Raw genomic sequence first — 16723 nt, 5'->3', positions numbered from 1 at the left:
TTCAGTCATTCTGTAAGTAAACTTGTGTCAGGCCTGTACAGATAATATGTCTCTAGGCATTTCCTGCATTTGATTCTATAAACCTGTATTTTTGAAGTGAATATAAAAATACCGGATACCTTAAAAAGTTTGTTTTGTGCATGGTAGTAGCAGTACAAATCACATCCATGTTTTGCATCTTGAATGATTGCAGGGTTTTTCTCCATTTTGTACTGTGATTTGTTCTGGTTAACCTGCTTCTTAGAGTTACATTATGTAGAGTGGTTGGCTGTTTAAAAGAGTGTGCTGGCAGTTTTTGAAAAGTTTTTCTGAAGCTGTCACCTTCACTCTTTATTGGTTGAGGTCTCATGATTTGGGAGAGTTTTTTAAGGTCTGAATGGTATATTAACACTGGTATCTTGTCACTTGAAGTCCTCTCCTTGGCTACATCAGCTCTTTTCCTTGTAGCACACTGCTCTTTCTGCTCACTCTCAAACTCCATGGCAGAATGACTTGGAGTAAGGAAGGCTTCCTTCAGTTGTTTCAGATGCCCCTTGCTCTCTTCCTCACTTGAACAAATCAACTTCTGTGACCTTAAAAACAGATAGTGTTCACTGAGGCCAAACCAGGGACTTCATGCATCTTGCAGACTTAAGAAGGTCTCTGTCCACATATGCTGAAATATCTTGTAGGAGTTGCTCCAACAGGATTAGATCCCTGGGTCCCTGTTATGTGGCATTTAGCTTCTATTTTTGAGTAAGAATTTAGTCCATAATCTTGGTGTTATATCAGGTACAATCAAAGTAGGAATAAGGACTCTGCCAAAACTGTGTCTGAGGGAAATAAGGAGCAGAAACTCCATTGCATATGAAGTCCTCTTACTGTCACAGGGAAGATGACTGTCTGAAATCTCTTCTAAAATTCTGGAATGTCAGGAGATAATCCTAGCATCCATTAAAACATTTTTGATACCCAGTTTAAATAATTCATTCAACTTGTCAAAATCTGATAGTGCACACATTTTTAGGGGTTGTTTATGTTAGGTGTACTGCTTTGTGAGGGTGTTGGAGAGTACAAACTCCAGTTTCTTTGAATTCTGACACATATGGATAGGTTGAAGAGTCAAAGATGTACAATAGTGATGTTGTCTTCTTCAGTGTAAAGCTATATGTGTCCTTGAAATCTGTAAAAATTAAAAAAAAAAATCTGACACACAGTTTTACATGAAGCAAGAATGCACAACAAAAAGCCGAAATGATAAACCAGTTTTTGAATAAAAAGAAACAGTTTATTATGAAATTATGTATTTTAATACTCTGCAGCCCCTTGGAGTGAACTGTAAGTGAGAATGGTGAGCAGTTTTACATAATTACTATTTGCATACAATTTGTTGATGTCTAAATATGTTTCTTAATTGTTTTCTCATCATTTTTCATTTGTTGTGGCAGGTTTATATAAAAGTTTATATTTTATTGTTCTGCACCAGTTCTTCAAAATTTTCTGCTGAGGTGTCCAGATGTTTTAACTTTGGCTTTAGTTCCACTTGTTTTATTATTACTGTGACAGGTGTACCTTTACATATATGAATTTTGAGTGAATCTACCTCTTTACCAGTGACTGGAAGAGGCTGTGTGTTGGTCATTGTTGAAGACAGAAGTTAAGAAGCCAAAATGTGATATTATTTGTTCATTTTTCCAGGCATGATTTGCTTCTTACAAAGTATGTGTAGCTTATGTTGTGTTTCTCTTGTGGGCAGTAAGTACAAAAACAATGCTTGGAGCTTACATTTTTATTTCAGAGGATTTGTGAGTTAAGGTAAAATAACTTCATTCTCTATTTTAGTTTTCATATTTTAACAGATAGACTGTCAAGTTGTATAAGACAGAAGATTCTACACTCATTATAGGGTCCAGACATACTTCTGCATCACCAACAGTTAACTTTTTAATGTCTGTTCGAACAAACCGTTAAACTGCTAAGTCTCTTTTAACACAAAGCCAATTTATTTAAAGCGCTTTTTGTCCAACAGTATCGTTGGACTTCCTCAGATTAACAAAAAACAGTTTAAAAACATCCAACTGCATATAAATAACCTCCACAAGGTCACATGGTAGAATAATCAAAATTTTAAAGTCATAATACCTGTAAATGTTTGACTTATTAAAATCACGTAAATGCATATTAAAATTGTTCATACTGACATTGTTACAGCAGCGTATTGAGATATTTAAGTATTTATGTTTTGCAACCGTATTAGTTGCCATAAATTGAAAATGATAATAATAATAAAACATTAATAATAATAACTATAATTTACTAATACAAAACATCTTTACCTTACATCTCTATAAATCTAATGTGTAAATATATAAAAATGCATATGTATGACTTCGCATTCACATTTTATCATTAATACTTATACATTTATAAATTGATGATTTATATATCTTTACCTATCCAAACTTTTAAGTTTCAATAAACACATAACTGAACATTTTTCATTTAAACCAGGATACATATATGCATTCAGCCTAATTTGCCACATCAGTTCCACTTTTTCCAACAGTAAATTAAATGGACCACCCGCAATATTCTGAGTGACTGGGTCAATTACCTTAACTTTGAACTTGGGGTCAGGGTGTGCGAGTACATGCCTAGCTAGAGCATTTTCTTCTTTATGTTTATTTATGCTCCTAAGATGTTCGTACACCCTGTCCCTCAATCTACGGTCTGTCTTGCTGATATAGAAAGAGGGACAGGCTTGACATTTAGCAACATAAATGACTCCTTTTGAGTTACAGTTAAATCTATTCTTGCAATTTAATCTAAACCCATTTATATCAGTAGTGATTTCTAATTCCATCATATAGTAGTATGGGCAATTACCACACTGCATCATACCCAGATTCATTATTTGTGGGTTTGTTTGTTACTGTAACAGGTTTTTGAAACTCAACCCCTTTCTCCAGACTATTTTTGGCAATTGTCCTATTTTCGAGACCAGAGTATTATCATCATTTAATACTCCAATTTTTTATTATTATTTCCTTGATTTTATTATAGTCTAAGGAAAATGTCAAAATACATGCCAAAGTTCAGACTGTTGTGAAGAATTTGTGAGTTAAGGTAAAATAGCTTCATTCCCTGTTTTAGTTTTCATATTTTAACAGATAAACTGTCAAGTTGTATAAGACAAAAGATTCTGCACTCATTATAGGGTCCAGGCAAACTTCTGCATCACCAACAATTAACTTTTTAATGTCAATGAGTTTATGGATTAGAATATTCTTTTAATGAAATGTTCAACAGATGTGAGGCTGAGATTTGCTTTTATGGTTTAAACCATATACTGATCCACAGACAATTGTATTCAATAGATTCTAGTAATATGGAATATTTCAGGAGGTGTAATATTGTTCACACTTTTACATTAATCTTTCTAATGTTAAGAACACTTATAAAACAATACTGTCCATTTTAAATCTGGGTGGGATGGATCAATTTAGTTAAAAAGTGAAGAGACGCAGAGGAGTTAGGATTAATATACCAAGCTCACCATGAACTTGGTGGATCTTAATGATGACAGTTGCCAGTGTCAGTCTAGTCGTCAAACAGATCATACCTATTGTCTACTGTGAGACTGATACAGTGCACTCTAAAATCTACCTGTGTACGGCCATTTGTCTTGACAAACATGGCCAACACATCTCATTTAATTACGTGAAAATGAAGGTACAGGAGCACAGCAGTATATTGCTTTTTTTACAGAAGTAGAAACAACCTCAGAATGCTTGTCTTATATGCAGCAAGGAAAACATAATCTACCATGCAGTACAATGTTAGAAAGTATTTCATACAGCTTGATTCAAATTCTTATTAGCAAACAGTGACTTGTTACTGAGAAAAAAACAGCATCTCGAAAGGAACAGACGCAAAAGAACATCATACACAGGTAAACCAATCCAGCTGAAAAACGTTGCATTCTGCTGCATTCTTTGCTTTCTTTTGCTTAATTTACATTAATTTAAGGCATTTAAATCAGCCCATAAGAGACAGGGTAAAAATAAGGAGTTTTATCCTCCTCAGGGATAAATTAAACAAAAGCAGTATTAGTGCTTAATCCGTACATTTACTCTCACTGTCACAATGCCTCTTAAATCTATTCATCGTATTAATGAATGTTGTTTTTTACCATCTTGGAGGGGAATCTCATATTATCTTACTTTATAATGATATATTTTCTGTCTTTAGTAGTTTAACTACAGTGGTTTGAATTTTATTGTATTAATTTTGTTGTAAGTAAAGTTCATGGTCCTGTCAGGGATTAGACCATCAGTGCATCTGTCTTTTTTGAAGAGCTGCCATATATTTCATACTCATCTATCCTTCAGCTGTCCTTTCTTCTTTAAAAACTGAACAGTACGACTATATCAGAAAAAGTTCCAGTCTGTTTGGTCCTTCATTGAAAAGCATATCTTCTCTTTCTCCGCACTGCACCTAAGTTGGTAGCCATGCTGACATGTTGCCACTAGTCCTATATATTGCACTGCAGCTGTGAACATGCCACAGTCATGCAAAATAACTATAGGATGGGCATTTTTTCCCAGGCTGTTTTTACTGCAAAGGTTCCCAGCTTTCTCACTGGAAGGAGAGTTTTTTATTACTCATTTGTAGATTGTATGAAGTAATTTCTGATTATTACATCTGCTGAATGGTTCTTTTTCCCTTCTAATAAGGGTACTGTGCAGTCAATATTTATTGCATAGACTCATTGCCAAAAGGTCTGTAATGCTACTCATTTTAAAAGTGATCCACACCTAGCAAATCCAAGATGGATTTCAGCAGCCAAACTGACAATAGGTAGAATATTTTTATGTACACATTACTGCAATAAAATAATTGTTTACAAACAGCATATCATACTGAAATACATCAACACGGGTGGGGAAATAAAAGAAAGATTTGCTAACATCCTGGAAAAATAAATAATACTTGATGTTTTTGTTTCTAGGCATGTCTATGAGGAGGCAATAACTAACAGTCATTGATCTGGTAAGTTTTTGTCAGTTATTCATTGTTCTGTTTTGATTTTTTTTTCAGTATTGCTGATAGAAATGATTAGTTTATAACTGTGAACTCTCGGTTTAAGAACATTAATAAATCACAACAGATCTGATGACATAATATACAATACATTATTTCAGCAATCTTTCTCCATCATTAGGGAAAAAATAAAAAATGAGCAAAATTTCTGAATCACATGGTGTAGTTTACTTTTACTCAGGGAGGAAAAGTCACTGCCATATAAACACAGTGGTTACCCATCATTCCTATGGGTTCGTGCAGTGTACGTGAGTTAAGCAAATATGTGAGGCTGGGAGGTTGTTAGTATTTATATGTGTTCATATGTATGTCTGCTACACTAGGAAGGTTAGGTAGTGAATCAAGGGTCTGGATACGTGTGTGCGTATGTGCATTGAAGCATGTGTAAGGTTGAATGGTTCAGGGTTTTCACGAGTTTGTTAGACTGCTGGGGCGCATGTTTGCTGATGAGTGTAGGTGAACATATTTGTGTGTGTGTGTGTGTGTGTGTGTGTGTGTGTGTGTGTGTGTGTGTGTGTGTGTGTGTGTGTGTGTGTGTGTGTGCGTGTGTGCGTGTGTGTGTGTGAATAGAGGGACAACTTAGTATTTATAGGCTGCTAGGAAGAACACTATCACAATGAGGTCTAATATTGCCAGTGTGCCACTAAGAGAAATCTTAATGAGCTGATAATGAGGCATTTCTCACTGCAGTCATGCAGACTGTGCATCACATTTTCTTGCCATCATGCTAATTGACCAATCCATACTGCACAATACACGTGGACAGCAGCAGACTCAGGCCTAGACTTCTTGGCTTTCTTTTTAAGTGGCAGCTGTATCTCTGAGCAAGTGGATTCTGCCATGGTGCCTTGGGCAAAAAGCTTGAGATGCTGTTTCTCAAGGTAACAGAAAGGTAAGAAAGGCAACCATGCAAGGTCTTGGGAATAGAAGCCTGATGGACAGAACACTGCATGTGGTTGTGAGATGCACCTAAGCAAAACAGGCACCTCTTGTGGTGATCTTTATGGTGAATCTGCCTCCAGCACTGACATTTCCCTTTCTTGGATGACATGTAACCCAATAAAGAATAAAAGGAAAAGAAAAAAATAACTCCAGTGGGGTACTTACCTGAAAAACATTAGGCTCAGTAAAACCCATACTGCAAAGGATGTTCAGACCAATGTACGACAATGGCATTCAGACTGGCAGCAAAGAAGTTCTGAGTTGGGAGCATATATACATCATCATTATGCCATAAGCATGCACGGGATCATATGTCTGAAGTACAACACTCCCTAATTAAAAAAGGCTTTGGTATACTAGCCGGATGTTGCACTATTCTTGGCAGGAGATCTCAGAAGCAATTATTACTGCAACAGTGAAAAAGAAATCTACTATTATGGTAAGATTTTACACAACTGTGCTTTCTTCAGGCTTCAGTATTGTACCTAGTGGAGAGCCTAAGACTGAATCAGTATAGAAGTGAATGGATTAGGTTGTTCTTAGAAATAACTAAGAGACAACTTGGTATACTTTCCAGATCCAAGCAAATAGTGTTTTTAGGTTTCAGAAATAATTATGGGAGGACTGGGACTGTATTTTATGGGATAAATACAGTCTGGGAGAGTGGGGAACGTTAGAACTAAATGTGTCCACAACTGCGTTAGCAATGTTCTCTGGGTAGATATAAGTTTTGCCATTTGAGATCAGTTCTGTGCAGTATTGAGATTTTTAAATCCAAGGAGAGACTGTAGACAGGATTTATATAGTAATACATATTTATTTTCAAAAGTTAAAAGCAATCCAAAGTTATGTTCTACTTGGTTTTACAGATCCAAACAAAAAGCACAGTACCATAGATGCTTTAATTTAAGGTTCAAAGTGCACCCAACCCATTCAGGGTACAGGTTATCTTTAAAACAAAAGTCCAAGACTATAGACCTCTCACAGGTCCAGCTTCCAGCTCTGAAAGGCTGTACTTCCATAATGTATGCTCCTCAGGTTAGCCCTGACCGAGCTCTCTCACTCCACACTTCCAAAGTCTTTCTTCAAATAATTCCAGAATTGAGGAACTGACTTCCTAGTTTTTTGCTTTCAGGACATTTCCTTATATGCAATTCTCAGTTGTCAGTTAAAACCTAATAATCTAGCTAACTGCTGTGAGAATATTCCCATGCTGCAAACAGCAGGACTCTTAAATGTGTCTTACGTGTTTTCCAGTCTACATGTTACTTGGTATTGTTTCTGAGATTCATGGCATGTGTAGAATTGTGTGTGTGTGTGTGTGTGTGTGTGTGTGTGTGTGTGTGTGTGTGTGTGTGTGTGTGTGTGTGTGTTGTAAGTTTAAGAAGCATTTCAAGGTCAGCACGTGCATATAAATAGCAAGCACATGCTAGCTTCAGTGCCATTTTGAGAGTGCAGCTAGAGAGTGTGCAAGTATGAGTGTAATAGCTAGTTTGTTTATAAATTTATATAAGTTAAACTTATTAAGCCTTAATACTGATGTGTTTGTACATAGCAAACCTGCTTGAACAGAACCCACAAAGACTTGTCTATTTTATCCTGACTGGACAAGCAACATGGTGTCAGAACTGGGATGCCAGGGACTGCTTTTCAGAGCTATGAGGTGCAGAAATAACAGTGAAGGTAAACAAAGAGAAACAAGCATAAAAAAGGGCCAGAAATGAACCAAAGGTAATGAAAACTTACATGAATGATTTATTTTATAAAAAAAGGTAAAACAGAGCATTACAAGGGTACAAACTGCATTATTAAAAAGGTGAGAGGCACAAAAGGTTTATTAATTAAACAAAATGTTTAAAATTAAGATATCTGATAAAACAATTATCAGAAAAGCACATAAGAGGCTCGGAATTGTAAAACAAGCATGTTTAAAGAAAAAAGGGCATGTCTAGAGTAAAATGAACATAAGAAATGTACAGTGGGCATAGAAAAAGAATAAACGAGCAAAACAAATATAATAAGGGCAAAAAGAGCACATCAAGCATAAATAAAGCAAGGAGACTGTATGTTTTTTGGAAAAGTACTGTGTTTTGGCATAACTACTATTGTAATCAGGACATAACGAGTTATTCGAAGTATCTCAAAGTGTGTAAAAGTGCTTACAGTGTGTGCTTATTACTGTGGATTAATTCCAGAGAGTTTATTTATGTGCAAAGTGCAACTGTTTCGTAAAGTAATGGGGACTGTTGATTCGCTGTGGAGGCACCTAACCATGAAGAGCCAAAAGGGGAAGAAGACAGTCAAAATACAGCCATTTCAAAAAGTTTCTTGTGCTGGGTGTGTCTGTTTTTGAAGTGGCACCATTACAGAGTGCTTCTTACACTGATAAAAGGTGATTTCTTACAGTACAGTGATTTCAAGAGTATTACAGTGCCCAAGTGACTTATTTTGCAAAGTTCAGTTATTCAGAGGCTTGTTGCACTATTGGGCATAGTTACAAATATAGGCATAAAAGTCTGGCACATGTATATGTGTGTTTGTTTGTGCATACTTGCAAAAGCCTTCAATGGTATGTGTTAATATGGCAGATGGATTTTGAAAGCCATCCTCACTGGTGTTTGATCAGAATATTGTAGAGAATTGGAATTATATTTGAGCAAGAGTATGATACTTTTATACAAGCAGTTTATTCTCACAAGGATGCATGCACCGGGGCATTCATTTCGCTAAAGCTACCTGGGTCAGAGGCCATTGAAAAGGAGCTTTCATTTGTGTATGCTCCAGCAGTATATGAAGGAGAAGGTAAAAAACATCATATTGTTGTGCAGGCTGACACAAGAGAAGACACGTAGTGCTTGAAGCGCAAGTTCAGGGAACTTTGTAATTCCCTAGACAAATATTACATCAGAGAGGCATTTGTTTTACATAAGAGATCAAAAACCAGGGGAAACTTTTACAGCTTGCATTACTAACATGAGAAGTAATGCTAAAACGTGTTGGTTTGGTGACTTAATAGATGAGTTAATGAAGGACAGGTGGGTGTGGTATTAATAGTGCTGCAGTGAAAACTAGTATTTTGGCCTTCTCTAGGAAAAGACATTGATAAAGTACTTTCTTCTTGTTCAGTATGCAATAGTACTAAACTGCATTTGCAAAAAGAACCACTTCAGCTAAGTCAAGTTCCTGAACTACCTTGGTCAACAGTAGCCACTGATGTATTCGAGTAGAACAATCAGCATTACTTAGTGTTGGTAGACTCTTATTCAAACTGGTTTGAGATTGATTTGCTACCTAATCTAATGTCCACTGCTATTATCACCAAGCTGAAATGTAATTTCTCAGTCCATGGTAGTTCACAAAAAGTTATTTCTGACAACGGTACCCAATTTGCCAGTCAGTTGTTTCAGAAATTTTCAAAAGAATGGGACTTTGTATATGTTACTAGTAATCCAGAATACCCACAGCCAAATGGACTAGCTGAACATGCAGTACAGAGTGCAAAGCAATTACTTTAGAGGTCAAAGCATGATAATACTGATGTCTTTTTGAATTTACTTGATCTCAGAAACATACTCCTTGATGATGTACTTGGCTTGACTTCTATCATGGCAAACCAGAACAACACTGCCTATTAGTTCCAGTTTGTCGAGGCCTAAAGCTAAGAACAACAGAACAATTACAGCCAAATTATTCAGAAAGCATTCTTTCCAGAAGACCAGCTATGATAAATCAAGCAGATTTCTTCATCCAACAAAAGAAAGAAAAACAGTAATTATACAAACAGCGAAAGGTTTCAACCGGATTGGTCAAGTAACAGGTATATGTACCGAGCAGAGATCCTACTTCATAGAATCTGAGGGTGCAGAGTACAGGAGAAATTGCAGGCATCTTCTTACTGTACCAGAATTGATATTGCAGCATTGTTCCTGACTGTGATACAGACTCTAGATCTCAGAGCAATCCGGGCAATGTTCCTGTTGCAAAACGTCTTAACTTCTACTTCCATTCCTGATGATGTTCCTGATGTCATTAAAGTTGAACATTCAGCAGAGATAGTCCCAGTTGCTAGACCTAATTTTAAGTTCTATGTCACATGATTTGGCCATATTTCTAGACCTACTGTGAAATACAGAACAACCTGGATATAACTGTCTATACATATTTAGTTCTGTATAATTGCATGACAGATAATTATTTGTACTGATTGCATGTCAATTAATGTCGTCAATATTGCATGACTTATTTCTCAGAGGGAGGATGTGGAATAGTGTGTGTGTGTTGTACCTTTAAGAAGCATTTCAAGGTCAGTACATGCATATAAATAGCAAGCACATGCTAGCTTTAGTGCCAGTTTGAGAGTGCAGCCAGTGAGTGAGCATGTATGAGTGTAATAGCTAGTTTGTTTGTAAGTTTATCTAAGTTAAAGTTATTAAGCCGCAGTCCTGATGTATTTGTACATAATAAAGCTGCTTGAGTGGAACCCACAAAGACTCATCTATTTTATCCTGACTGGATAAGCAACAGCATGGTTAAAGAATGTTCACACTTGTCTTTCCAACTTTTGATCTTATGCCTTAGCTTTCTGCAACAGAGCTATAACAGAGGCATGTCAAGGGGGATGGCTACCCCAGGTGCAAGCTGTTAGGGAGTGCAATTTTCAAGTGCCAGTGCTGCAGGAATGCATCACTGGCATTGTATTGTGAAGCCTCAAGCATATCACTGCTTGATAAACAAATACTGATACAGCATTTATGGTCAAGTCTGAAGTGTTGCAACATTCAGTATTTGATTATTTCACTATAGCAAAATAAGTTGCTGTTTACATTTGTAGCAAGCAGTTTGCTACAGGATCAGAATGTTCAGAGCAGAAGAACTTTTAGGTTTATTTATTTATTTATTTTTTGAGCAGAATGCCAGTTTGAGAAGCCTCCTCAGGATGCCAGATGACCTAGCTACAGTTCTGCCTAACCCATTTAAGGTTGATTTATGATGGGGGATTTTAACTTATTTATTAGCGTGAGAATATTTTTTTCTTTCATTATAGAGCCCATGTATATTGTGGTGCTACTAACAGAAACATATCCTAATATTTGCCATTACACTGTTGATGGAAAGGAATGGGTGCTTTGATGCAGAAATTAAGATGAGAGGAAATTTCATAGGGATAATCAGCCATTTTGTTGAAAAAGGTTGTGGGGGGAGTCTTAAATTTCATTCATTCATCATAGAGTTGCATGAGGTTGGCCTTTGAGAAAGTCCTGAATAGCGTAGGGCTGGAATGAGTCATGAGCTGTGCTCTTAATGAGAATATGACAGCCTGATCGTTTAATTTAATCATGCAGTAGAGACTTTGGATGTGGAGCAAGCAGTAGCTTTATCTGAAAGAACAAAGTTAATGTAGCTGTAACCTTTAGATGGAGGAGGCATTAACTGATCAAGAGAGCTAGTATTAAGAAACTTAAGGAACTGCTCTGCATAGTTGTTGCTTATTGTGTATGTTTGCCATTTAATGGACAGGCAATTAAAGTCACCAAGGATGAATGTGTTAGGTTCAATAGGTAAGGATTCCAGCTGATTGAGGTAGGTGTCACAGTCTGTGGGAGATACAAATGGGGTACTATAACTGGCAATAATGTAACTTGTGGATTTATTTACTAATGCTAGGATTTGTAGGAGTTTGAGGTTACTGTCATGGCAAATTTGCCATGAGGTAAGGGGATTGCAGATGAACGGGATATGACCTCATCATCAACGTCTGAATGAATGATAGTTTCTAAACACAGGCAAAAAGAGTGACCTCATTAGACTGAAACTAAGCTTTGATAGTTTAACAAATGTCTACAAGTTCAAGAGTCAGGAGAGCCTCAAGACAGGTCAGTTTCTTATTAAGACTCATAGCACTGAAGAGTGCCAAGTTGATAATGGCCAGATTAAAATTTGTGAAATCAGAAGGTCAAATATATTGACTCTCTTGAAATCAGGCATTGCTGTAGCATTAAATGAAATGCCATAGGCAATATATGCAAGGCCACAAGGTAGCGTTCAAATGCATGACCTGAACGTAGAAGTGAAAGGCAACTCATCTTGCCATGCAGACAGAACTGTCAACCATTAACTCTAAAAATGACACATATTGGATTTCCCTAGAATGACACCAGTTACTGAGCCAATTATAAAGTAATTTATGTTTTCTTTTAATTTTAGTATAATTTTTGGTCATAGATAGATGTTATTTGGACTTCCAAGATGGATGTGCATTGTTTAGCATTTTGATTTCGGCTCTCCCAGTGTGGAAACAGAAACTCAGAAAAGGGAGCCAATGAATTTGTCTTTTTGGATAAATGTCAGTTACTAGCTAGTAAGTGCACTGCCTGGATACCAACAAAGAAGAAATGTAGAGATACTGAAAGAAAATCAAATCACACAAAGGTAAGGAGAAAACACTGACAGGGAAGAATCCTGCAGCCGTTCAGCAAAAAGCAGTCCAAGGTCCAGTTTTGGTGCAAGGTTTGACTTCCAATAATCTAGATGGAAAAATTAGTCAAACATGCTCACAGCTGATTAAAGTAAATGAAACACTGAAACAGTATGTCAACTCAAATAACAAAAGGCTGGAAAAAATGGAAGAAGCTTTAAACAGATATTCAGATGAGCTGATAAAATTGCCAAAATCAAAGCTTGAAATGAAGAAAAGGCTGGCTGAGTATGAGACTGCTGAAGAGATGTTTCAAAAAATGGAAAATTAAAGGACGGAGCTGTCAAAGGAAAAATAAACTTTAAAAATTATCAATACATGGTAGGTTCAGGTTAAGGCACTTTAATCTTGCAGCAAGGAGACAAAAACGTGTTAATACAGAGTTTGTCTAACTAAAATCAGGAAGTAAGTTCATCTTTATACACTTTCTAACAAGACATTGCCTACCAAGCTGACGTAACAGATCACAAGTTTTAACATCATCATTTCATAGCAGCTGTTTGTTTATGATTTTCACCTTGCACTATCAATTTTATGAAAAACTTCCTAAGAAAAACAACGTGGCCTTGGTGACCACCGGTTAGATACAACTTCCCACTATGTTATGTTACCATTCAAGGTACTATAGTTAATTCAAGCACAAAGCAAGTACAGATTCTTCAAGCAGTCTTTTGTTTCATGTATCTCTTCTTTTCTGCAGCTGTGCATGTTCTCATAACATGAACAGAGCTGATTGTTCATATTCAATCATATTAAAGAAAACAGTATTGTTCTATTCATACACTATTCATATATTTTCCTGACCTAGCAGGTAATCACCTGCTTCTCAGTACATTTCCAAAAGGCATAAACATGAATTTTGCTGTGCTAGCAAATGCTAGGTCAGGGTGCATCTTGCAGTTTCATAAAGCATACTGAGGTTTGAAAAATCATCTTATAATTTCATACAAAATTAAGCTGTACATAAAATAGAATGAAAATGTGTTAACCCTTTTAGCTTCTAATAAGCATTAGACATATATAAAAATTAATATTTTTCTGAGAAGAGCACATATGTAAAATCTGAGATTTTCTGCTGTACCAGAGAAACTGGAAGGAGCAGACTGCATTCATTTTATGAAAGCACAGATAAGCCACTGGATTGGTATTCCACAGCAGAAGTTGTTAATTGAAAGGGCACATTGTGTGCATGTTCCAAACTTACCCATGAGAAAGCAGCCAAGACCTCTAATAGTATAGATGTAATCCTACCAGCAGAAAGATGTGTTTCTGACAAATTTGTTGCAGAAGAACAAAGTACTGAAAGGTAGAGACAGTAGAGTATTTATGGAAAATGATTATTCACTGTAAACCATGCAGAAGAAGAGTAAATCTATTCCAACAGTCAGGGAATGTTGAGAAGCAGGTGTAAGATTCAAGCTGCAGATACCTTCAGACCATTTTTCCTGGAGGGCCATAGTCATTTTCTGATACAGAATATGCATGCTAAGGAGAAAATTCAAAAGTCTGTCCAAAAAGTAGCTATAAACAGAAAGGGATTCTGCTTCTTATTCTGACAATAAAGCTCATAGAGAGACTGCATCAGTGAAATATTTTTCAATGTTCCAAAGAAAAACACTTGAGAGACAGGAGAAAAAAAACCACTGGAGTTGGCTAAAAGAACCCCCCAGACTGGAGTTTTGAGATGGAGCTCATCAGGAAGAACACCACCAACTCAGAAGTTAATGAACAAATGTAGGATTACAAAGCATCAGTCACATTTGTGAAGTATGGTGAAACAAGAAAATTTGGAAATATTGGACTTTGACTTTGTTAAACTTGTAGGGGACTTCAAAGCATATGCCCTGCTTTGTATCATTAATGTCTGGAATTGCATTAAAAGACGGGAAGAGGAAGGGCAAATGAAACTGTAAGGAAAACTGTTTTTGTTCTAAACAGTGTTTTTATAAAACATGACATATACTGAATGTTATAGAGTAAAGCTTTTTCAGTTATTTTTGTGTGAAATAGAGATGCTAGAGCATAGCTCTCAACCAATCAGGGACAGATTTTAATAGAATTGGGGACAAATAGAGGAATAATCAGGGACAATCAGGGACACTTTTAAAATATTAGTACTATTAACATGAGGCATTGACAGAAGAAGAGAATGTGAATTAATATTCATTTTCTGAAGTAAAAGACGTCTATAACTCTTAATTGTTGTCATTATTTGTTAAGAGTGACCACCTTTTTCCCAAATGTCACCATATTTTAGGAAGCATTAAGAGGTACAGAACTAAAATTTGAGTCAAAATCAAGCACAGTTGAGAGGTATGTACTAGAGTTAACAGGTTCCCTTTTTGTTTTCCTTCTTTCTTTCTTCTTGTTCAGTTTTAAGAAATGTAGGCACTGCAATGTTAAAAGAGAAGAAAAACTGAACAAAAAAGTGTGATATAAGTAAAACTTATATGCTTTTTTGCATAGGGGAATGACTGGATAAAGGCCCATGGCTTGATCTAACAAGTATTAAATTGGAGCAACTAATAAAAGAACATTGAATGTAATGAAATGTTTTCCTTTAGCAAATAAATGTTCACAGTGAAACATGAGCAGCTTGTATCTGAAGGCAACTGCATATCTGGTTCTCATATTTCTGTGGAACAAGCTAATAAGGGCAATACAAACAAAATACTTTTTCTGTTAGTGGCTAAAATATAATGAAGGCATTCAAGTTGTTTTCTACATCTGAGAGAAGAATAAAGATAAGACAAAAACAGACACCACTTAGTGTAAGTAGAAGCACAGACTGTACCATGCATCTTAGTTCAATTCAAGTATGTGAGTATAGCTGTCAATCTGGGATAATTGTTAATATTAGGAAGGTTAAACTTCATTATTCTAAGATATACATAGTTTTGCATGTTTGTATTAAGTTAATAGCTTATGTGGGCATTCGGGGCGGGGGTTGTTTGAGGGTTTTCATTAAAAGAAAAAGCCTTGTAAAATGTGACATAAGTTCAAAAGGCTATGACAAGAAAATACTGTATAAAAGATCAATCTGCCAAACATTAGTGTATGCATGTAACACAAAATCTGAAACGATATTAAAAAAAATGTTGTACATAATAGGTGTGAATAATAACTTATCATAATGACAAAACTTTCCATATTGTCTTTGAACGTGAATGGTCTCACAAGTATATACAAAAAGAAAGAGTAATGAACTATATTGAAAAACACGGAGTGCAAATAGCTATACTACAGGAGACACAGCTGGAAGGAACTGAGCATGATATTTTGATAAAGAAAGGATGTCAGGATAGTTTTTCAATGGGATATCTGGGACAAAGGAGAAGAGGAGTACTTATATTAATTACTAGAGGAGCTCCAATGATGACAGAAATGGAAAAAAATATAATTTTAGATTTGTTGATGTAAAGGGCTACTGGCAAGGGAGGAGGATTGTGCTGGCATGTATTTATATTCCACTTAAAATGGCTACAGTGAAGCTTAAGAAAATTCTGAGAGAAGTAATCAACATTCAGCAGGGGATATTACTTATATGTGTGAACTGGAATTTGATTTGCAACAGTGGGGATGTATCTACAGGTCCTAGAAGGGAAAATATAATAACAAAGGGTAGATTTTTGAAGAAATTTATGAAAATGTTTGGTACGTAAGATGTAAATTTACTAGGAGGAGCTCAGAGAGATTTTACATATTGTTCCCCATGGTACAAAGACTGGGCTAGGCTAGGCAGAAATTGTAACAACGACCAAACCAAGAAAAATTAGGACCAGTGACAGAAACGTGAATTTAATTGAAAGTTTTGATACACATCCAATAAATATTTCAGGTCATTCACCAATAATAACTAAAATAGAAATACAGGGTAATGAAGTAAAAATGAGACATTGGCACTTCCACACCTATCCATTAAACAGAAAGGAATTTAAGGAATGGGTCATATAAATTATTCAGGAGTTATTAGGGTAGATAGAAATTTCATCAGAAATATAGTTAAGGAGTGTAATAAAATGAAAGTGGAGTTTAAAAATAAAATAAAAAGATACAGGGTGAAGAAGTAACAAAAATTATTTAGAATTATTAGAGGGAATGACAAAGTTTAAAATATTGCAGAATGGGGGAATCTCACAGAAAAAGAAGAGGTACAACTGAAGAGTGCTGAAGAGAAACTAAGGAACTACTTTGCTAATATGCTTGAGTTTAGAAAAAAATGTC

The 16723-nt window shown here is 35.9% G+C and overlaps 1 protein-coding gene across 2 annotated transcripts in view; it reads left to right on the top strand.

The window, feature by feature from the left end:
- LOC122809167 (phospholemman-like) overlaps positions 1–16723 on the top strand; it is a 935896-nt gene that overhangs the window by 886205 nt on the left and 32968 nt on the right. For both annotated transcript variants that reach the window (XM_044080456.1, XM_044080455.1), the window contains one exon: positions 4991–5031. In XM_044080456.1, the coding sequence (XP_043936391.1) occupies positions 4991–5013 (23 nt within the window). In that variant the 3' untranslated portion in view covers positions 5014–5031. The remainder of the gene's footprint in view (positions 1–4990; positions 5032–16723) is intronic.

This window comes from Protopterus annectens, chromosome 8.part0, assembly GCF_019279795.1.
Source record: "Protopterus annectens isolate FY-2018-M chromosome 8.part0, PAN1.0, whole genome shotgun sequence".
Lineage (NCBI taxonomy): Eukaryota > Metazoa > Chordata > Ceratodontiformes > Protopteridae > Protopterus > Protopterus annectens.
Note: the sequence above shows the minus strand (reverse complement) of the source record. Positions and strands in the feature narration are given on the sequence as shown.